At 39.8% G+C, this 23,180-nt stretch overlaps 1 protein-coding gene across 1 annotated transcript in view; it reads left to right on the plus strand.

Moving 5' to 3' along the window:
- Abca13 (ATP binding cassette subfamily A member 13) overlaps positions 1-23,180 on the plus strand; it is a 475,698-nt gene that overhangs the window by 192,651 nt on the left and 259,867 nt on the right. The window contains 3 exon segments of the mRNA XM_047562044.1: positions 7,918-8,055; positions 16,018-16,198; positions 19,916-20,134. Coding sequence (XP_047418000.1) covers positions 7,918-8,055; positions 16,018-16,198; positions 19,916-20,134 — 538 coding nt within the window.

Raw genomic sequence — 23,180 nt, forward strand, 5'->3', positions numbered from 1 at the left:
GTACATTTTGCTATGGACGTTTTACTGCAATTTAGAAAAGACTGAGCCTTGAGATAGGGGTCTGCTGTGTGAAAGTGCCCACTCTCAAGGCCGTATTTGGGAGAAGAAAGGGGAATTGGAACTGAGTTGATGGAGGAAGGCAATTTGGCTGAAAGTAGCTGAGTGCTGGTGGGAAAGGCTCCACCCAGAGAGCCCTGAGTCACTCTTCATCCCAAGAGTCAGGACAGTAGCAGCTAAGTTGGTGACTTTGCAGAAGAGTTTTGTTATTCTCTTTAAAAACTAAATGAGTTCAAAGGAAAAAAGAGATGTTGTCTAGAGGATTCACAGATTAATATACCAAATTTGGTTGGCTTTTGTAAATACCTTGGCTTTTTGGATCATGCTGTGTGAGTTTCCTGAATTCAAAACTCTCTTTTATTCCTTTGGGGAAAACCAGTATCTCCTGGTGGTCTCCACACCTCTTCTTCCATTTTTTTAAGGTTCTTCGTTCCCTGCCTTCCCATCAGGTAAAGTTTACAATGTCAGCCCATATCTCCATGCTCCCACTCCTACAATCCCACTGTGTCTCTCATAGTTAGCTTTTCCTGACACAATGAACAGGAAGGAGCTTTGAGGTCTCTCAGAATTAGTTCTCCCCCTACCACATTCAAACAGAGCAAACATCTGCTTATTTTACTTTTTAAGTCTCTCTTAAATACACTTGGATGCCCCTTTGCCAGGAAACATCTCTATCTTTTCTTTCATCAGGTCAGTGTGTTTTGTGACCTCAAATGAGTTAAGATTTCCAGCTAGATTGAATTCCACACCCTGTAAAGGGAAGTAAAGGAGAGAGGACCTGCTGGCCAGCTTTAAATTACAAGCTCACATCTCTACTTTGTATTAGATAAAGAGAGAGTGGTGGATTCTTAATAGTTTCTTTTTGTGATTACATTAGCAATTTTAGCCACAGGCTAGGTAGGAAGGAAGATCAGAGTCTATTCCCCAATAAATCATCAAAGCAACAAAGTCTTTGTAACACAAATTTAAAAATAAAAGACATAGAGATAGCCAAAGAGGGCAATGAATATTTTTTCTTTATTTATCATGAAATTGCTGATTCTTCCATTTCAAAAGTTTAAAGAAGTTCCCAAGCTGCCAATTTGCATATCCTTTAATTCTATGAAGTGTTTATTTTCAACTTTGACAAAGTCAACCAATAACAACAAATAGTTAAAAATGATAGGAAATATTAGAGGTTTTCAAATTCATAAGTTGGATGGCAGTTTCTGGAAGTTCTCTTTGAAATGATATTCACAGGTAATAAAGCCTCTATCCATGTATAATTCAGGAAGAATAATGTAATGTCTTAATTGCAACATAGAGAAATAGGAAGTAATTTGTAATAAAAGTTCTCACTGCTCAGGTCTGACTTCATCAGCACATGGAGGGAGGGACTCAGATGCTTGTCCTTATGAGGAGTAAGTCTGGATTGAAGAGAATGAAAATTATCTGAAGCCATTTGGAACTAAAAGTGTATGAAATGCATAAACGTAGACACTAGAATAAGACTTCATGTAAAATAAGTAATAACAGGCCAGACTTATTTTTATGTAATAAATAGATGAAATATAGCTTATATTCAAGTAAAAATTGTAGGCAGAAAAATTAGAGATGATTGAAGTGGATGAAGGAATTATACTTTTTGTAAATGATCTAGGTCTTTTTTAAAAGCATCCTATCAGGTAATTCCCTGTGTCATCACATGGGCTAGGCAATGAGGACCTATAGCAAAAGATTCACCTCTTGTCTTATAATTCCATTCTATGTCAGTGCCTCCAGTCAGTATCCAGGTTTGTAAAGACTTTAGAGATTTATTCTTTAGTAGAAAACAGAAGATGAATTGATCAAATAAAGAGTGATGTAGGGGGATTATAGAGATGCCAAGAGGGTAGGTATCTGAGAACAGCATCAGAATAATATTGAAAAGTAATAGGGAGGGTTCATGTTAGTACTTTCAATGTGTGAATTTTTCAAAACTAATTTCATATTGTACTGTACATTAAATTTGTTTATATATATATATATATATATATATATATACCTTATATATGATGAAAGTAATATAAATTACTTCTCCACCTTTTTTTGATGATATTTAGTGCACGTCATTAACCTCTGCTAAGTTAAAAATCTTTGGCCCTAAGTGTTAAATGCTGTATAATTATGCTGTCATATATATGCATTTGATGGGCCAAATGAAGGCTGACAAAGCTGTGTGGCACTGCAAACTCAAAGGCAGTGAGTGGCATCACTTCTGGTAGTGTGGCGTTATGAAATGATGAACGATGTTAGCATCACCTGATAGTCTTCCACTCACTTACTCAGGGCTGCATTCCTGCAAAATTCAGTGTGCTGTATGTGGAAACTGCACAGAAACTTTGGGTTTTATGTGTCTAGGCTGGGATATCAAAAGGGACTTTTCACAGGCATGAATGTGTGATGGGTCTCACAGAACACAAGTCAAGGATGCTTCGTTGTTGGACTAGGATGTTCTGCACTCCACAGGACACCTGCTGTCTAGAGCTTTACACACTGAAGACTATTGAATCATCTTATTTATTTATTTAGTCAACATTTTTTATTGGTGCATTATAATTGTACCTAATGATCTGATGTTACATATTCACACACACAAAAAATAGTGTAATTTGGTTAGTATCACTACCTAGTGCTTCCCCTTCCTCTTCTCCCATCCACTGTTCCCTTCTTCTTCTGATTTTCCTTTGATTTTCATGAGGTCCCTGCTACCCTCCTTTCTTTTAAGCTTGTTTATGTTGTTTGTTTGTTTTGGTTTGGTTTTGGATATTGGGGCTTGAACCCAGGGCCTCTCACCTACTAGGTAAATGCTCTGCCACTAAGCTACATCCCCAGCCTATACCACCCCCTTTATATTAATCATGCCTTTTTACTTCTGTAATCTGATGATTGACAGGTTGGGGCCTTAATGGCTCTGGAGGGACTGCCCCTGCCAGGCTAGACCCTTCCTATAGATAGTAAGTGTCTGACTTGTAAGCATGCCCTTCATGTGTAAACCCTCCAGGCTACAGCCCCAACTCCCATCACCTCCTTTATGGGGCTTTCACACTCTGGGGGCATTATCTCCTGCCTAATCACCCAGGGTCAGGTACAAGACCACTAGAAGAAGGCTTTATGCCCCACAGTCTGATGAATTTATAGAAACAAATCAATTTTAAACCTACCTATTCCTACTCACCTGTTCCTTCTCTTAGAAACCAGTATATAGGCTCATGTTCACATTTCCTCTTCCCTCTGTCTCCTCACCCACTGTGGTGCTATCCTATGTTTGCTCCTACTGAAAACTATGAGTAATAAATTGTCTTCTCAATGGCAGCTGTCGTCTGATCTACTCACCTCCCTATCCCGTAATTATAAAAACCTACATTTAAAAACACCCATTTGAGGCACCCACCCAAAGTACCCCTTCTCACATTTCTAAAACACCTCTGAGAGTGTCATCAAATTGAGAATCTCTGAAAGTCTGTAGGTATGAGGGTCTACCCAGACAGGAGAGTGAGAATTAACTCTCCCCCTTTTCCCCACCATATACACATACACCAAGCTCCAGCCAAATGCTTTCTCTCCATTTTCTTCTTTCTTTTTTCCTTACAAAGCAGTTGCATAGGCCTGACCCTAACGTTTCTCAAGCCAATGTAGATGGGGCATCAACTAATTTCTAGACTGCAGGACTCAGTGTCAATTGCAGGTCTCCTTGCTCGTTCTAACTCATGAGCAAACATCTGGTCCTCTCTGAGAGTTTTCGTTTCATAAACTCTTCTTTATGTGCTTCCAATTAAATTTGACTCGGCTCGATCTGTCTAATCTCATTGACTTCTCCTTTTATCACTGTCAGTTTTTTGGGGGGGACGATGCTAATTAGTTTCCTGGTCTCCATAAGCCAGCAGGCAGTTCCCCTTGAGGAGAAAAGCTCAGTATGAACTGAGGGCCTATGTACATATTAATGTGCTCAATTACATTTGGTAATGTGAGCAGGGTGCATGTGCATCTACAGTTGCACATAGAACAATTTTGTATTTATAAGCAAAAGCAAAAGGCAGGCAAGAGATGAAGAGCCTCCACACTCACATGGATTTGGCAACTCCTTGCTTCAGTTAGATTAATAGATTAATTCAGAGGATTTTAAAAGTCCAGACAGATTAGTTCTGAGATGGCTTAATTAGCAAGTCAACCTTTAATGTTCGATTTATCTCTAACTTCTTTTTATTTAACTCTGAAAAGCCTCTGGACCATTCACTACCCTTATAATTCTTCCCATGCCTCTAGGCACCCCCAAGCTCCATCCCTTATCTGCAGTCTACCCTCCATGTGGACATGAAGTTATAGTTCTTAAATACTAACTCTATGGATCCACCCCTTCCCTGTCTTGATAATCTTCCCTAACTCCAAAATGCCCACAAAGCAAAGGGTTCATGTTCTTTGTGGCTCCTAGTTTATCCTTACCTCCCCTGGTGTTCATTCATACTTCTCTTTCTGATCCAGTTACACCTGGGTGGAGCAATGTGCCCAAATAGGATGACCAAATAGAATAAGGCACTCTGTTAAATTCAAATTTCAGAAAAACAAAAAGTAATTTTACAGTCAGATGTTATTTGATGTTTGTCTGAAATTCAAATTTTATCTGGCATCCTGTATTTAATAAACCTAGCACTCCTTCCCTATCCCTCTTTGTCTTTTCTTTCTCAAGCGTCGTCCTCTGCTCAAAGGGCCTGCTTCCATTCTGTGTGGATAGAAACTCTGCAAGCAATATTTGTCACTTGGGTTTCCTCTCAATAGCTATGCTTGGTCATCTTCACTAGAATGAAGGTCATAAGAAGGTGAGATCTGTGCCCTATTTATTTACTTGGCCTTCATATCACCAGAGGATGATTAATAGATTCTGTATAATAGTTGACATCTCTCTGGAATAGGAAGATGCAAACTGGGGAACAGCAAGACAAGGCACAGATGTTCCAACTCCAGGTGATCTCCTGAAGCTCATTGCCATGCTACCTTGGCCTCAGGAACCCTGTTCTTTCTTGGGCTGGAACTAGGGGTCCTGGGAGAAGAGCCAGCCCCTCCCTTCTTGCCATCACTCAAAGTACTCATCATCCACTTTCAGCAAAGCATCTCCCACCATGTGTGGGGCTGAAGGGTGGTGTGATTTTCCAAAACTCAAGTGGGCAAATAAGGATGTGACCAATAAAAAGCAGTTTTTTTGTTCCATTAAAGGACTCTCATAACTCCTAAAATTTTGCAGTCATGCTTGTGTATGTACACTTATGTGCCTGTGCTTGTGTGTGCATATGAACATACGTTTGTGTGCCCACATGTATGGTGGTCATCTCTTTGAGTAATGGCCCAAAGATTGTGAAACACAAAATGTCTTTGCATAACTTCCGCTTAATAAGTAGAGCAGAGCTGAGGTCTTGTCTTAGGCTTTCTTTGTGGCACACCAGACACGTGAAGATATTCAATTGCTTCCTTTGGAAAGACAAATTGCACCTAGTTCCCCTCTAGAATCTGCAAAGAAAAATTGTTCTTTTCCTGCTGAGTCTGAAAACTTGCATTGTAATGTTTCAGATAGATCTATGTTTATTATGAAATGTTTGAAAAGTACTTGCATTTATGAAGAAGCGGAGAAAAAAATTCAATTATCTCCAATTTCACTGACCAGAGCTAATAATATCTTTCCTATTCTTTTTCAGATACTTTTCTGCACATAGTTGGGTTTATATTGTATATATATTTTCTTCTTTTTAAACAGATAGTATCATTGGAAACATTTATCCATATCTTTGAAAATAATATTAATGGCTGTTCGACATGTCATTAAATGAAAATAATAATTTCTGCAACTTCCTCTTACTTTGAAAGTTTAATTTCTGCCTTTTTCTCATTATGAATGGAACTACAGTGAATTTGTTTGCACTTAGATGTAGGTACCCACCATTTTGTCATTTTGTTTTCTAGATTCAGAGGATTTGAATTGCTAACTCAAGATCTATAAACATTCTAAAGCGTCTGAATCTCATTATGGACTTGCTATTGTAAAGGTGATGCCCACCCACACTGTCCCAAGAGTGACTTGCACACTCACTTGTGAGGCCTCTTAGCAGGAAAGGGACTGCTTCATGAACAAGTGGGAGAGTCAAGACAGCAGACAGCATTTGCGCAGTAATTTTCCTGATATACTTGTTTGCTTATTTATTATCTCCTTTTATTTCCATACATGTATTGTTCATATGTGCATAGACAAGGGCTTATTCTGTGACTTGCAGTTAAACAAACTGGGGTCCTAGGGTTGGGGTGAGTCATCTTGCTTGTTTTGGGCAAGGACAACTTGTTTGAAGTTGCCAATATCTGCTTGACATTGCATCTGTGTGCTCAGATAGGCAGGTAAGACCAGCCAGGGTGTGGCTTCCAAGAGCACTAACAGCGTGTCCTTGGAAAAGCCTTGCTGTCCCTTCCTTTCTGTTAGGAAAACAGAGGTGGTAATATTATATTTGCAGTTGCAGGACTGTGTGAATTAATCCAGACAAAGGCCCTGGACAGTGCCAAAGCAGACAGAGCCAGGGGAATGCTCTATGGTGTGACCTACTTATCCGGGTGCACTCATCTTCTTTCTACACAGGGATGACACTTAGTTTGTTAGGGTCTTTGGAAACCCTGCCTGCAATAGTTTGCTCAGTCAACTGTAACAAAATACCAGACTGGATACCTTAAACATAAACAACCATTTATCATCTCACAGTTCTGGAGACTGGAAGACCAACTTTTAGCAGGGTTGGTTTCTCTCTCCTTGGCTTGTAGATGGCTGTCTTCTTTCTGTGTCCTCAATCTCCTGTGTTCTAATCTCTTTGACTCATAAAGCACCAGTCATGTTGGATTAGGACTCACCCTTTGACCTCATTTAGCCTCCATTACTTCTTCAAAGATCATTTTTCCAAATGGAGTTACATTCTGAACTCCTGAGGGTTAGGGCTTCAACAGGTGTTTTGGGGGGACACAAGTCAGCCCACAGCCAATGGTCAATACTAGACTCAGTAACAACTCTACACCCTCCCTTCTCTTTCCAAAGATGATAGTTCATGCATTCTCCTTGGAATACATGACCATCTTTTTGAATAATCTGATTAGAGTATGTAAGCACTTGCATATTTCTCTTTTGCTTGATGGTCAAAGTGCAAAATTTGTCTCTGAATAAGCCTTTTGTATTCCAATCACTTGTAGAATTTAGGCCTTTAGGTAAGTTGAACTCATCACACTTAAGTTAGAATAGATGCATTAAAGAAAATTGGAAACTGTTAATAATTAAATCCCCTTTCATTTCAACTTGTAATGAGGGCAAAGTGACTGTTAAATGGACTGAAATGAATTTGAAGAATACGTTTGAAGAATGTTGATACATTTCATATGGAAATGTTAGCATTATGAATTATTCTTCTTTGTGGGAGTTTTAATTGATTTATTTTTTCAAGGCACTTACTTCATGCTCCTCCTCTTATCTAGTAATCCATGCAAACATCAAAGATCAGCAAGAGATGAACAATAAGGAAATAAAGTGGCAATGTGGGGCAGGGTCGAGACTTTACTCTGGGGAAGAGTCAACAATTATTCATAAAAGGTTTATTGAGTACTTCTCAAAGCCTCCTGGGGGGGGGACTGGATGTAAGTGGGTCTTAGCAGATGGACTTGACCTGAACTGGGGGAGATTTAGGACTTCCTTCAAAGCTAATATGCTGATTCCCAGATATCATTGGTTTGTGTGGCGGATGCATATTGTAAATATGCGAAGGTATTCCATTATGAAGTCTTCATTTATATAGAAAATAATTATACTCATGTTAATTCTGTTTTCAGGAACTTTCGGTTTAAAGAAACCATGGTATTTCCCCTTTACTCTGTCATATTGGAAGAATATATGTGGCTTGGTGGAGAAACAGCGACGCTCTTTATGTTCTAGTTTATTCTTCTTCAATGAGAACTTTGGCAATCAAGGTATGTAAGGGGGTAGCACCATTGGATGCATTTATATTCTGGTCAGTTTTGATTTTTTTATTTTCCCTTTTTGGTGAGTCTTTAGAACTTAGAACTGATTCTTAGAGACTCACTTTCAGACTGTCTTGGGTTCAAAAACAACTGCAGGACCAAAGTGCAAGGCAATGTTCCCTGGTCATATCTTGTCTGCATGAACCCAGGAACCCCAGAATATTCACATTACTTATTATCCCAAGCACTCCCTCTCTATGTATTCTATATATTGTTTGTATTTTTGCATCTCTAATAATTTAGTCAAACTGAAACATTCGTCCAAAAATGAATATGTGTAAAAAAAAATGCAAAGGAAAGAAGCTTCCAGGTGTTGGACCCTTAAACATGTCAAAGTGATTTCACACATGCCAGCTGGTTCCATGCTTCCGTGAGAGAATATCATTGTCACTTACCAATGGGTAACATTCTCAGGATAAATTGCTCTCCAGAGATGAGGGCAGGATAGTTCTTGTATCACTGCATTACAGTCACAGCCTGTTCCTGTGGCCATGGCTCGTAGGCACTTCTGCAAAAGGAACCGCTCAGATGGGTGTGCCACCCACCAAGTCGCAAGTTCCCATTATGGTGTTTGTATGCTATGAGTCAATATTGGAAAGTATTCTTTTTTCTGATTAAACTAGTAAAGTATGAATCTTTTAGAAAATTTGGAACAGATTAACCAACGCCTATCAACTCTCATCAAGGAGAATACATCTTATGGACCTTTTGGTGTGTAACTCATCTGCCTTGTTCTTTTCTCTCCATCAACCAATACATGTGTGTATCTTTTTTTAAAATTATTATTATAAACAAATGGGATACATGTTGTTTCTCTGTTTGTACATGGCATAAAGGCATACCATTTGTGTAATCATAAATTTACATAGGGTAATGTTGTTTGATTCATTCTGTCATTTTTTTCCTTCCCCTCCCACCCCTCCCACCCCTCTTTTCCCTCTATACAGTCCTTCCTTCCTCCATTCTTGCTCCCCTCCCTAAACCTAACTCTAACCCTAACAATAACCCCTCCCACCCCCATTATGTGTCATCATCCACTTATTAGCGATATCATTCTTCCTTTGGTTTTTTGAGATTAGGTTATCTCACTTAGCATGATATTCTCCAGTTTCATCCATTTGCCTGCAAATGCCATAATTTTATCATTCTTTATGGGTGAGTAATATTCCATTGTATATATATACCACATTTTCTTTATCCATTCATCAATTGAAGGACATCTAGGTTGGTTCCACAATCTGGCTATTGTGAACTGAGCAGCTATGAACATTGATGTGGCTGTATCTCTGTAATATGCTGATTTTAAGTCCTTTGGGTATAGGCCAAGGAGTGGGATAGCTGGGTCAAATGGTGGTTCCATTCCAAGTTTTCTAAGGAGTCTCCATACTGCTTTCCAGAGTGGCTGCTCTAAATTGCAGCCCCACCAGCAATGTATGAGTGTACCTTTCTCCCCACATCCTCGCCAACACCTGTTGTTGCTTATATTCTTGATAATCGCCATTCTAATTGGGGTGAGATGGAATCTTAGATGGAATGATTTGCATTTCTCTTATTACTAGAGATGTTGAACATTTTTCCATGTTTGTTGATTACTTGTAGATCTTCTTCTGTGAAGTGTCTATTCATTTCCTTAGCCCATTTGTCGATTGGATTATTTGTATTCTTGGTGTAGAGTTTTTTGAGTTCTTTATAGATTCTGGAGATTAGTGCTCTATCTGAAGTATGATTGGCAAAGATTTTCTCCCACTCTGTAGGCTCTTTCTTCGCATTGCTGATAGTTTCCTTTGCTGAGAGAAAGCTTTTTAATTTGAATCTATCCCAGTTATTAATTCTTGCTTTTATTTCTTGTGCTATGGGAGTCCTGTTGAGAAAGTCTGGTCCTAAGCCGACATGTTGAAGCTCTGGACCTACTTTTTCTTCTATAAGATGCAAGGTCTCTGGTTTGATTCCGAGATCCTTAATCCATTTTGAGTTTAGTTTCATGCATGGTGAGAGATATGGGTTTAGTTTCATTCTGTTGCATATGGATTTCCAATTCTCCCAGCACCATTTGTTGAAGAGGCTATCTTTTCTCCATTGCATATTGTTGGAACCTTTGTCTAGTATGAGAAAATTGTATTTATTTGGGTTTGTGTCGGTGTCCTCTATTCTGTACCATTGATCCACCTTTCTATTTTGGTACCAATACCATACCGTTTTTGTTACTATTGCTTTGTAGTAGAGTTGAAGATCTGGTATTGCGATACCCCTGCTTCACTCTTTCTGCCAAGGATTGCTTTAGCTATTCTGGGTTTTTTATTCTTCCAGATGAATTTCATAATTGCTTGCTCTATTTCTGTAAGGTACATCATTGGGATTTTAATTGGAATTGCATTGAATCTGTATAGCACTTTTGGTAGTAAGGCCATTTTGACAATATTAATTCTTCCTATCCAAGAACATGGGAGATCTTTCCTTCTTCTAAGGTTTTCTTTAATTTCTTTCTTTAGTGTTCTGTAGTTCTCATTATAGAGGTCTTTCACCTCTTTTGTGAGATTGATTCCCAAATATTTAATTTTTTTTGATGCTATTGTGAATGGGGTAGTTTTCCTAATTTCTCTTTCTGAAGATTCATCGCTTATGTATAAAAATGCCTTAGATTTATGTGCATTGATCTTATATCCCGCTACTTTACTGAATTCACTTATGAGATCTAAAAGTTTTCTGGTGGAATTTCCTGGTTCCTCTAAGTATACAATCATATCATCAGCAAATAGGGATAGTTTGAGTTCTTCTTTTCCTATTCGTATCCCTTTAATTTCTTTGGTCTGTCTAATTGCTCTGGCTAGAGTTTCAAGGACGATATTGAATAGAAGTGGTGAAAGAGGGCATCCCTGTCTTGTTCCAGTTTTTAGAGGGAATGCTTTCAGTTTTTCACCATTTAGAATGATATTAGCCATGGGCTTAGCGTAGATGGCCTTTACAATGTTAAGGAATGTTCCCACTATCCCTATTTTTTCTAGTGTTTTGAGCATGAAGGGGTGCTGTATTTTATCAAATGCTTTTTCTGCATCTATCGAAATAATCATGTGATTCTTGACTTTAAGTCTATTGATATGGTGAATGACATTTATTGATTTCCTGATGTTGAACCAACCTTGCATCCCTGGGATGAAACCCACTTGATCATGGTGCACTATCTTTTTAATATGTTTTTGTATGCGATTTGCTAAAATTTTGTTGAGAATTTTTGTGTTGATGTTCATTAAGGATATTGGTCTGAAATTTTCTTTCCTCGGTGTGTCTCTGTCTGGTTTAGGTATCAGGGTATTATTGGCTTCATAGAGTGAGTTTGGGAGGGTTCCCTCCTCTTCTATTTTATGGAATATTTTGAGAAGAATTGGAATGAGCTCTTCTTTAAAGGTTTTGTAGAACTCGGCTGAGAACCCATCAGGTCCTGGACTTTTCTTTGTTGGTAGGCTTTTGATGACTTCTTCTATTTCATTACTTGAAATTGGTCTATTTAAATTGTGTATGTTCTCCTTGTTCAGTTTAGGCAATTCATATGTCTCTAGAAACCTGTTGATGTCTTCGAAATTTTCTATTTTGTTGGAGTATAGATTTTCAAAATAGCTACTAAGTATGTTTTGTATTTCAGTCGTGTCTGTTGTGATATTTCCTTGTTCATTTCGAATTTTAGTGATTTGGGTTTTCTCTCGTCTTCTCTTTGTTAGTGTGGCTAAAGGTTTATCAATTTTGTTTATTTTTTCGAAGAACCAACTATTTATTTTGTCAATTTTTTGTATTGTTTCTTTTCTTTCAATTTTGTTGATTTCAGCTCTGAGTTTAACTATTTCCTGTCTTCTACTACTTTTGGTGTTGATCTGTTCTTCTTTTTCTAGGGCTTTGAGCTGTAGTGTTAGGTCGTTTATTTGTTGAGTTTTACTTCTTTTATTAAATGTGCTCCATGAAATAAGTCTTCCTCTAAGTACTGCTTTCATAGTGTCCCAGAGATTTTGATATGATGTTTCTTTGTTCTCGTTTACCTCTAAGAATTTTTTAATTTCCTTCCTAATATCTTCTGTTATCCATTCCTCATATAATAGCATGTTGTTTAATCTTCAGGTGTTGGAGTAGTTTCTGTTTTTTACTCTTTCATTTATTTCTAACTTCAATCCATTATGATCTGATAGAATACAAGGTAGTGTCTCTATCTTCTTGTATTTGCTGACATTAGCTTTGTGGCATAATATATGGTCTATTTTAGAGAAGGATCCATGTGCTGCTGAGAAGAAAGTGTATTCGCTCTTGGTTGGATGGTATATTCTATAAATGTCTGTTAAGTCTAAATTGTTGATTGTGTTATTGAGATCTATGGTTTCTTTGTTCAATTTTTGTTTCAAATATCTGTCCAGTGGTGAGAGAGGTGTGTTAAAATCACCTAGTATTATTGTGTTATGGTCTATTTGGTTTCTAAAATTGAGAAGGATTTGTTTAACATACATGGATGAGCCACTGTTTGGGGCATGGATGTTTATGATTGTTATATCTTGCTGATTTATGGTTCCCTTAAGCAGTATGAAATGTCCTTCTTTATCCCTTCTGACTAACATTGGCTTGAAGTCCACATTATCTGAAATGAGGATGGATACTCCAGCTTTTTTGCTGAGTCCATGTGCATGGTATGTTTTTCCCCATCCTTTCACTTTTAGTCTATGGGTATCTCTTTCTATGAGGTAAGTCTCTTGCAGGCAACATATTGTAGGATCTTTCTTTTTAATCCAATCTGCCAGTCTATGTCTTTTGATTGATGAATTCAGGCCATTAACATTCAGGGTTATTATTGAGATATGATTTGTATTCCCGGTCATTTGGTTCATATTTAAAATTTTCTTTCTTTCTTTCTTTCTTTTTTGAAACATCTTGGTTCCTCGTTTATTTGACAGTTCCTTTAGGATAATTCCTCCCTTTGCTGATTTGCTTCTTTGTTTTTTATCTCTTCCTCATGGAATATTTTGCTGAGAATGTTCTGTAATGCTGGCTTTCTTTTTGTAAATTCTTTTAGCTTTTGTTTATCATGGAATGATTTTATTTCATCGTCAAATTTGAAGGTAAGTTTTGCTGGGTATAAGATTCTTGGTTGGCATCCATTTTCTTTCAGAGCTTGAAAAATGTTGTTCCAGGTCCTTCTAGCTTTTAGGGTCTGAATTGAAAAATCTGCTGATATCCGTATTGGTTTTCCCCTGAATGTAATTTGGTTCTTTTCTCTCACCGCCTTTAAAATTCTGTCTTTATTTTGTATGTTAGATATTTTCATTATAATGTGCCTTGGTGTGGGTCTGTTGTAATTTTGTGTATTTGGAGTCCTATAAGCCTCTTGGACGTGATTTTCCATTTCATTCGTCAGATTTGGGAAATTTTCTGATATTATTTCATTGAATAGATTGTTCATTCCTTTGGTTTGTTTCTCTAAGCCTTCCTCAATCCCAATAATTCTCAAAGTTGGCCTTTTCATGATATCCCATAGTTCTTGGAGATTCTGTTCATGATTTCTTACCATCTTCTCTGTTTGTTCAACTTTGTTTTGGAGGTTAAATATTTTGTCTTCGATATCTGAAGTTCTGTCTTCCAGCTGTTCTATCCTATTGGTTATGCTTTCTATGGAGTTCTTAATTTGGTTTATTGTTTCCTTCATTTCAAGGATTTCTGTTTGTTTTTTTTTTCAATATCTCTAACTCTTTATTGAAATGATCTTTTGCTTCCTGAATTTGCTCTGTTAACTGTCGATTGGTGCGATCATTCAATGCCTGCATTTGCTCCTTCATCTCATCGTTTGCTTCCCTAATCATTTTAATTATGTACATTCTGAACTCCCTTTCTGTCATTTCTTCTGCCATGCTGTCGTTTGATTTTATTGATGTAACATCTAGATTTGTTTGGGGCATTTTCTTCCCTTGTTTTCTCATATTGTTCAGGAATCAGTGGGTCATTAAGATATTGCAGATTTCCTCTATCGACTTATAATGTCCCTGAAGATTGCTAGTATATCCCCTCTTATCCTTCAGTAGCCTGAAGTCTTAGAGGAAGTTGATAATGCGGAGCTCCACGAAGAAACTGCCTCCCTAGGGGTGGTGACCCTCAGGTGGCGTATATTCCCTGCTAGTGGGCAGAGGTGCCTCCACTTGTTGACCAATGGTCATCCAACGGGGAACTAGGCTGCGGGCTGAGGCAAGGCCTGTTTGTGCCCGTGTCTCTGGTTTTACCGTCCCTGTGGGAAAACCTCAACCGGCAGGGAAGACTCACTCGGTGGGGATGTCTCGCTGGTCAGTTCCCCTCCTAGAGGTTCCCCTCAATCTACAACTACCGCCTGGGCTGGGCTGTCTTCCTCTGCAACGTTCCCAGGGGCCCGGACCTACCTCCTGGGCCTGGGAGCCTCACCCTTCGCAGGCGAGTCTCCTTAGGTTGCCTCTCCCAGAGAATCTGCCCGCAGTCCTGGAAACTTCGCTCCGCCCCTAGGCGTGTCTCTGTGTGGCTCTTCCAGCAAGAAGCCACCTAGCTCCTGGGACCCTGCTCTGCACCTAATCGCCTGGCTATGCAGCCCCTCCTCTGAGCCACCACCTGGAGCCCCGTACAATAGCTCCGAGACCCAGAGACCCACCACACACCTCCTCCTCCGGACAGCGGCCCGGTTTCCGACGCAGTCACTAGGAGTCCAAGCAACTCACTTCGCGTCTCCTCCTCCCGCCAACCGCCCGTAGCCCTAGGCAGTCACTCCAAGTCCAAGTGACCCGCCCTGTTTCTCCTCCTCCTCCTCGGGGTAGCCCCCCGGGTGTTCAGGAGTGGTGGCTCCGAGACCAAGTGACCCACCGCGCTCCTCCTCCAGGCAGGCCACCGGTGTTCAGAAGCGGTCGTTCTGAGTTCAAACAGCTCGCCACGCAGCTCCTCCTCTGGCAACTGCCTGTGGCTCTGATCCAGTCACTCCTAGGTCAAGCGCCCCGCCGTGCTCCTCCTCTTGCTCCGGGCAACCCACCGGTGTTCAGAAGCGGTCGTTCTGAGTTCAAACAGCTCGCCACGCAGCTCCTCCTCTGGCAACTGCCTGTGGCTCTGATCCAGTCACTCCTAGGTCAAGCGCCCCGCCGTGCTCCTCCTCTTCCTCCGGGCAACCCCCCGGTGTTCAGAAGCGGTCGTTCTGAGTCCAAACAACTCGCCACTCGCCTCCTCCTCTGGCAACCACCTGTGGCTCTGATGCAGTCACTCCTAGACGAAGCGACCCACCGCGCTTCTCCTCTTCCTCTGGGCAGCGCCCCCCCCCCCAGTGTTCAGAAGCGGTCGTTCTGAGTCTAAACAGCTCGCCACGCAGCTCCTCCTCAGGCAGCCACCTGGAGCCCCAGTGGTTGCTCCGAGTCCAAGCGCTGTGCTGAGCCGCCTCCTCTACGATGATCCCAGTTGTCCGTGTTCACTGCTCCTGTGGGGGGAGGGGTGTCTCGCCGAGCAACTCTACTTCACAAAGTTCCCTGCGTTCCGGGGCTACCGCCCCATCCGGGACGCCTCCCCAACGGGAGAGACTCACCCGGCGGCTTTGAGTTGGTCCCAAGTCTCTCACTATCTCCTCTTTTGAATCTTGCGTCCTGGAGCAACGTGAAATGCAGCCGCCCTCTAGGCCGCCATCTTGAAAAACCCTCACGTGTGTATCTTTATCTTCGTATTTTCTACAAATTATTTCTCATGAGGGTTCAAAACTATCACCTGTGATTTCACTTAATTTCTGCTATTAAGTAACTTTCCTTTTGCTTTGAACAAAGATTGTTGAACTGCTCTGCATATGTCACAGAACAAGAATTCAATTCTAAAGAAAACAATGCATCAATGAGTATAAATGTTATTATGGGGCTTTTGAAATCCTCTGGGGATGAATTTGCATCTTTATTACAGGGCCATCACAACGAAGCAGAGAAGGAGAGATTGAAGGAGGCCCCCCAGGAGTCACCCTGCTGTCTGTGACGAAGGAGCACGAGGGCCACAAGGTGGCTGTGCAAGACCTCACCCTTACCTTTCACAGAGGCCAAATAACTGCGCTGCTGGGGACCAACGGTGCCGGGAAAACCACCATCATGTGCGTCCCATTTTGCCTTCATTTGTTCTTAAAAACCAGTTTACCCATGACCCAGAAGGTTTGATTTCTTTTTTTCCTTTCCTTTTCTTTTTTTTTTTTTTTAAGTCCCAATACATGGTTTATGACACGGAGGAAGTCGGAGCCTTCTCCCCAAAGCTGCCCGGTGTCACACAATTACCCAATTACATTTTAGACCTAGAATAGCTTCTGAGAAAGGATGGGATGGATGGACCTTGTTTTTTTTTTTTTTTTTTTTTTTTAACCAAGTCAATTTATTAATTTTTGTTGAGATCATTATAATTATGCATGACTTTTAGATTCTTTTTGACAAAATTATACATACAAGGAATTTGATTTCAATCTCCATTGCCTATTCCCTTTCCTTTCCTCCTCCCTCCCCCTTTTCTCCCTCCTCTACTCTACTGACCTTCCTTTCCCTCCTTTATTTATTTATTTTTGATTGGTACTTTCTACATGTATACAAAGATGAAATTCCCTTTGGTCCATTGATATATGGAGATAACATAATTCTGTTAGATTCATTTCATGTTTCTTTCCCTCCTTTCCCCCTCCCTCCCATTAATTTTCCTTCTTCTAATCTTTCCTATATCTTTGTGATATCTAATCCCCTCCCTGACTGCCTTCTGTCCCTTATTTTGCTCTGGCTTCTATGTGTGAGAGAAAACATTCAACCCTTGATATTCTGCATCTGGCTTATTTCACTTAGCAAGATTTCCTCCATTTCCAATGGATGGATTTCTTTTTAAAAAAATTTCTTCTTGTATTTCCTACAAGTAATTTGTCATATTTTACTTGAGTTTCTGAAAATTTTTTGATGCTTTCTTTTTTTGTTCCATAGGGCATAGTTTTACTTGTTTGAATAGCAGAACTATATTTGCAATTTTTTAATCATTTATTTATTTCCCATGTTCTGTTTCTTGTTTGTTTTCTTATTAAGGATTGGTGTTTGGCTTAGGGTCCAATGGCTACAGAATTGATTAATGAATCTGATTATGTGACCCCAGAAAAACAATAATTTCAAATAGCCATGGTTTTAAACTGGAGGTAGAACAGGTGATATGCTTTTGGTTAACCCACAGAAATTATGGAATATCTCTTACAAACAAATCATGTTATTTTTGTCACTAAATATATAGGACTAAAGTATGGTTAGTAAAGACAATGAAAAGAACTTTGCCTCAAACTTATTAAGAGAGATAGAAAAATAACATGTACAAACTTCATGGATTGGATACTGCCTATAATCCCATTGACTTGGGAGGCTGAGGCAGGAGGATCACAAGTTCAAAGCTAGCCTCAGCAACTTAGCAAGGCCCTAAACAACTTAGTGATACCTTTTCTCAAAATGAAAAGGGCTGTGAATATGGCTTAGTGGCTTAGTGGCTCAGCACCCCTGAGTTCAATTCCCCAGAGCCAAAAAAAAAAAAAAAAAAAAAGAAAGAAATTTCATATGGGAAACAAATTGGGTGCTGAAATAGAACCAAAAAACAGAGTGTTTTTAGTGTTTGAAAATTGGGAAGCATAAGTTATATAAATAATTCCAAAGCCAGCATTCCACATCCTGCTTTTACTAATGCCCAGTTCTTCCAAAGAAAGCTTGGGGAACTTGTTTAACAGAATGATGAGAATTAAATCTGGAGTCCCATGGTGTTTCAAGGTTTGCTGACTAGGCTGCAGTTAGTGTGCCTGGGATGGGCATTCTCAGTCCTGTGCAGTGCGTGTGTCTTTCCAGCAGGGCTTAATGAGAAACCAAGAGGCCCACTAATGAACTGGGCCTTCACCATTTAAAACAAACATCTCGAAGACTCTTACAGAGTACGTACAGTTGGTTCTTCATGTCCATGGGCTCCTCATCTACAGATTCAACCAACAGCAGGTCAAAAATATTTGGAGGGCTGGGGATATAGCTCAGTTGGTAGAGTGCCTGTCTTGCAAGCACAAGACCCTGGGTTCAATCCCCAGCACCGCAAAAAAAAAAAAAAAAAAAAAAAAATTTGGGAAAAAAAAAAAAAAACATTGCCTCTGTACTGAATAGGTACAGTTTTTTTTCTTGTTGTTATTCCCTAAACTCTATAATATGATAACTATTTATACAGAATATACATTGTGTTAAGTATTGAAGGTCATCTAGAGATGACTTAAAGGATATGGGAGGATTGCATAAGCTATTTGAAAATACTGCATCATTTTTTAGAAGGGTTACTAGAGATTTAACCCAGAGGTGCTTAAACACTGAGCCAACCCTATTTCTTCTTATTTTGAGATGGGCTTGTTAGTTGCTTAGGGCTTCACTAATTAACTTTTTGAGGCTTTGAATGTGCAATCCTCCTACCTCAGACTCCAGTTTATATAAGGCATTTTAGCATCTGAGGGTTTTGATATTTATGAGGAGTCCTGGAACCAACCTCTGAGGATACTGATTTCTCCTCTATAAAAATAAAGTTGGATTTTCATCTGCAAGAATGATATAACTGTAGAGGTCTATGTTCCAGGTGTATCATATAGGAACACAGACATTATCTTATGTCCCCGTTAATTAGCCAATATCCCAATATCAGAAGTTTTATTGGATTATGTAGAAACTCTTGGCATAAACTATTCTACAATAGCCTCAAAACTGGTTTGAAAAGAGTATAGCAACACACTACTTACCAATGTCTTTGAGTTATAATTATATCTAGTAAACAGTATGGATTTAAGTGTGCAATTTGATGAATTTTGACATGTTTGGTTGTTATTGGAACAAGCAGCATAATGAAAATATAAAACAGTCTGATTCCCCTCCAAGATTTCCTGTTACTGGCCCCCAAGTGTGCACTTACCTGCTAATTATTACCATAAGCCGGTCTCTTGTTCTAGAAATCGGTACATATGGAGTTGTGCCTGGCTTCTTTTGTTTAGTACATTCACCCATGATTGTGGTCTGTCAGCAACTTGGTCTTATGACTGATGAGTGGTATTCCATTATATGGCATCTCCACACTTTGGTCATTCTTTCATCTGTTGGTGGCAATTGAGACTGCTCCCAGTTTTTAGTTATTACTAACAAAACTGCTATCAATATTCGTGCACATACCTTTATATGGCCATATTTTAATTTTTCTTGCATAAATATTTAGCAGTGGATTTGATAGTCCCATAATAGGTGAAGGCTTAACATTTTATAAATAATGAAAAAGTTTAAATGGTAAATAATGAATCTGTTGAAACAAGGAAGCAGAACTAGGCAATCCTTAGCTTTTGGTGAAGTCAGATAAGTGAGTATTAGGTGATGGGTCATTCAATTCTTGTGGCTTTGATAGGGACACATAGCCTGGGGGAAGCAGAAGGAGAACTGGTCACAGATTGGAAATCTAGGTTGGCATTTCTGTTTGCTTATGTCCAGTTACAAGGACTTAGGTAAATATGTTATTACTTTAGCTTTATACAAATGAAGTTGATTTTCATCTGGAAGTCTGATACAACTGTAGTTATCTATGATCACAGTGTATCACATGGGTGTATAGACATTATCATATGCCCACATTTCCAAGATTAATCAACCAATGTCCCCTTAAGCTCCTCAGAACTTTTAACTGATTATGTAGAAACTGCATGTTCTTCACAGAATGCCAGAATCATCTGGAAGATGATTGGATCATTGATGCTAAGATCTCAGCATCACTGTTATCTGTACTAATTTGTTTTCTCTGGCAGATCCATGTTGACAGGGCTCTATCCTCCCACTTCTGGAGCCATCATCATCAATGGCAAGAACCTGCAGACAGACTCATCTAGAGTCAGAACAGAGCTGGGAGTATGTCCTCAGCAGGATGTCCTATTTGCCAATCTCACTGTACGGGAACATCTCCTACTCTTTGCTTCCATAAAGGCACCAGAGTGGACCAAGAAGGAGTTACAGCAGCAAGTCAACAAGTTAGTAAACAGTAATCCCTTCCCTCCTCCTGTCTCAGCTTCATCCTGTCAACGAAGACTGTAGAAAGAAACATTAAAAAATCATCTGTGACTGTATTTATGGGAAGAAGACATTTAGCAAATGGTTCTCAATCAGAATTATGACAACCTTCAACACTGAGGATATCAGGGAAGACGTTCCAGGGAAAGCATTGCATTTGATCTGGTTCATCTTTGAAGTGGGAAATTTCTTGAGCAAATGTGGAAAGTGTGGATAGGCTGCTGGTGGAATTTTATGTGTCTAGAGCTAAGGGTTCCCAGGGGTGTCCTAAAATAAAAAGAACACAAAAGCAAGCGGGAGAACTGGTTGTAAAGAACCTTGTTAGTCACGGCAAGGAGTTAGAACTGTATAGCGCAGGTAGGTGTTAATGAGCAGGGGATTGCAATTAGTCTTAGATCTAGAAGGTAGATCTTGCTATACCACGGCAGATGCACAGTCACAGCTGAGACCACCAGTACAGATGGAAGGAGCACTCATAGTACATCTGAGACAACAGGCACAAGAATATAAATCACACTGTTGTGGGCCACCACAGACTGAGGAGAATAACCTGGGTTGTATCACAAGAGGATTGTGGAGCATGGGCTGAAAGATGGGGTGCTTAGGCAGCTAAGAAAGAGATTCAGGGAAGAGAAGGTGGTGAATCAGTTTGATGGGAGAACATTAACTTTGCAGAAGTGAGCAGAAGAAATTCGAGGAAGGGGAAGGCTGGTGGGAACCTCTAGCATGTCTTTGGAAGGAGGTGCTAAAGGGGTGACCACTGTGCTGATAGTGACCACATGTGTGATCTCAGAGTAGTGCCTCTATCCTGGGAGACAGGGAGGGCTGTCTCCAATTTATAGATGAAGCAGCTGAAGCTCAGGGAGATGAGGTCATGCAGTTCATACAGGCAATGAGGGTATGACCAAGGACTCTCAGATGCCTTTCCTTTGAGATGGTTTCTCTGCTGTAGCATATGGAATGGAGACCTCTGGGAAGAGGAGAAGTGCTGGGAAAGGGAAAGGGAATTCTCCAGTGCATTTCTGGTGTGTTGCCTTGACTACAATATGGACATTCCTCAGCAGGTTTCAGTGGTCTCAGAAGTGAAGATGATTTGTTAACGATTATAAAGCAGCACTGGAAAGTAGCAAACTGCTTCTCCAGAATACTTTGCTGTACCAGTTTTATTTTCCTACTTTGGGAAAGCATCAGTATTTGGATGATCTCAAGATGAAACACAAGGCTGTATTTAGACACTAGTTATGAAAGTGCTTATGTAGAACACATCCAATCTCTCTTTGTACAGATACTCATACAATAAGGGCCAAATGCAAATTAAATTTGAACTCATGGAAGAAGTCCTCAAGAAACAGTGGCCATTGTGAAAAGTGATATATGGTACCACAGAGTTTATTTAAATGGTTCTTTCTTCTTTTCCTTCTTTTTTTTTTTTTTCTACTAGGCATTGAATCCAGGGTGTTTAACCACTGAGCCACATCCCTAGCCCTTTTTAAGTTTTTAAAATTTTGACACAGAGTCTTGCTCAATTGCTTAGGGCCTCACTAAATGCTGAGGTTGGCTTTGTACTCACAATCCTCCTGAGCCACTGGGATTACAGGTGTGCACCACCAGGCCCAGACTTTCCCTCTCTTAAAATTCACCTTATTGGCATTCTCTACTGCAGGGTGGGCTAGTTCCACTTTATGATGTCTTCAGAAAATGACTGGTAATAGGTATAATGTAAATGACAATGGACTCTTGAATACAGGGAAAAAGTTCACTTTTTACCCTTTAAACCTATCTTAAATTTGAGTGGGTACTTCATAAGAAATGACTAGACATTTTATGGTCTACATATTACAAGATAACAAATTGGCTGTGTACAACCTAATCTCTTATATTAAAAGTCACAGGCCACTTATTTTAATTTAAAAAATTGTGTCTACCCTGGGCTATAGTAAACTCTACTGTGATTGTGATTGGCAGTTTAAATCATGCACCTAACAGTGCTACATAGGCTTCATCTTCTTATTTGGGTACCAGGCAACCTTAATGGTTATCAATGCACAGCATGTTACCTGGCAACGAAGCCAATTTTCCAAAAGCAATCAGAGTGAGATCATGTTCTAGGACAGTAGTTCTCAATTAGAGGGAGGGAAAACTGAAAACATTGGATTTCGAGCCAACATGCTCCTTATTAGTGTCCTGTAGCCCCCCTTGTTTTCCTTAATATCTAGCTTAATTAAAATGTGAGCTCAAGAGAGTGGCATCCCTCACAGAAGCTTTAGAGTGAACATTTGTCAAAAGACATGTTGTTAATTTTTGCCCTTACTTTGACCGGGAGAAAATGAGTAGTCAAGAGAGGAACATGTCAGGGCTTTGAGTCAATGAGATGTTATATAGTTAATGTTACCACTTAGAATTCTGTCCTACACTATGGAACTCAGGTTGGGGTATTAACAAGATCAATGAGGGCATGTGTGCAGGGAGAGTGGAGAGACACAGTGATACAATGAAGGGCTGATGAGGAGGAACAAATCAAAGGTAAGAGAAACCAAGAAAGAAGGGGGAAGACAAAAGGGTGAACCAAGCTCACTGAGGAGGAGGAAGATCAGTGCATCTGTGCTGTTGTAGGCCACGTATGAGAAATACCTTTGGAACTCACATGCAGAAGTCATTGGTGCCTTCCAAAAAAGCCATGTCAGTAATGTGCTAGGGGTAAAGGCCTTGCTGGTGTCAGTTAAAGAGAAAAGAGAAGGAGAAAAATTGGTAACAATACATTTTTTCCAGGAGTTTTTCTGCAAAAGGGAGAAAATAAATGGGATGGAACCAGAATGGAAAAGTGAGGTCAAGAGGAGGATGCTTCAAAGACAGAACTCATAGCAACATATTTGTACATTGCTGAGAGTGGTTCAATATAGAATGGATGATTGGGATGCACTAGAGGCTTGGTGGAACACAGCCTATAGTGGGCAGGGAAAGGGTCCTAGAAGAAGAGCTGGCAATTGGCTCTCCTGAGAGCACAGT

The sequence above is a fragment of the Sciurus carolinensis genome, chromosome 8, assembly GCF_902686445.1.
Source record: "Sciurus carolinensis chromosome 8, mSciCar1.2, whole genome shotgun sequence".
NCBI lineage: Eukaryota > Metazoa > Chordata > Mammalia > Rodentia > Sciuridae > Sciurus > Sciurus carolinensis.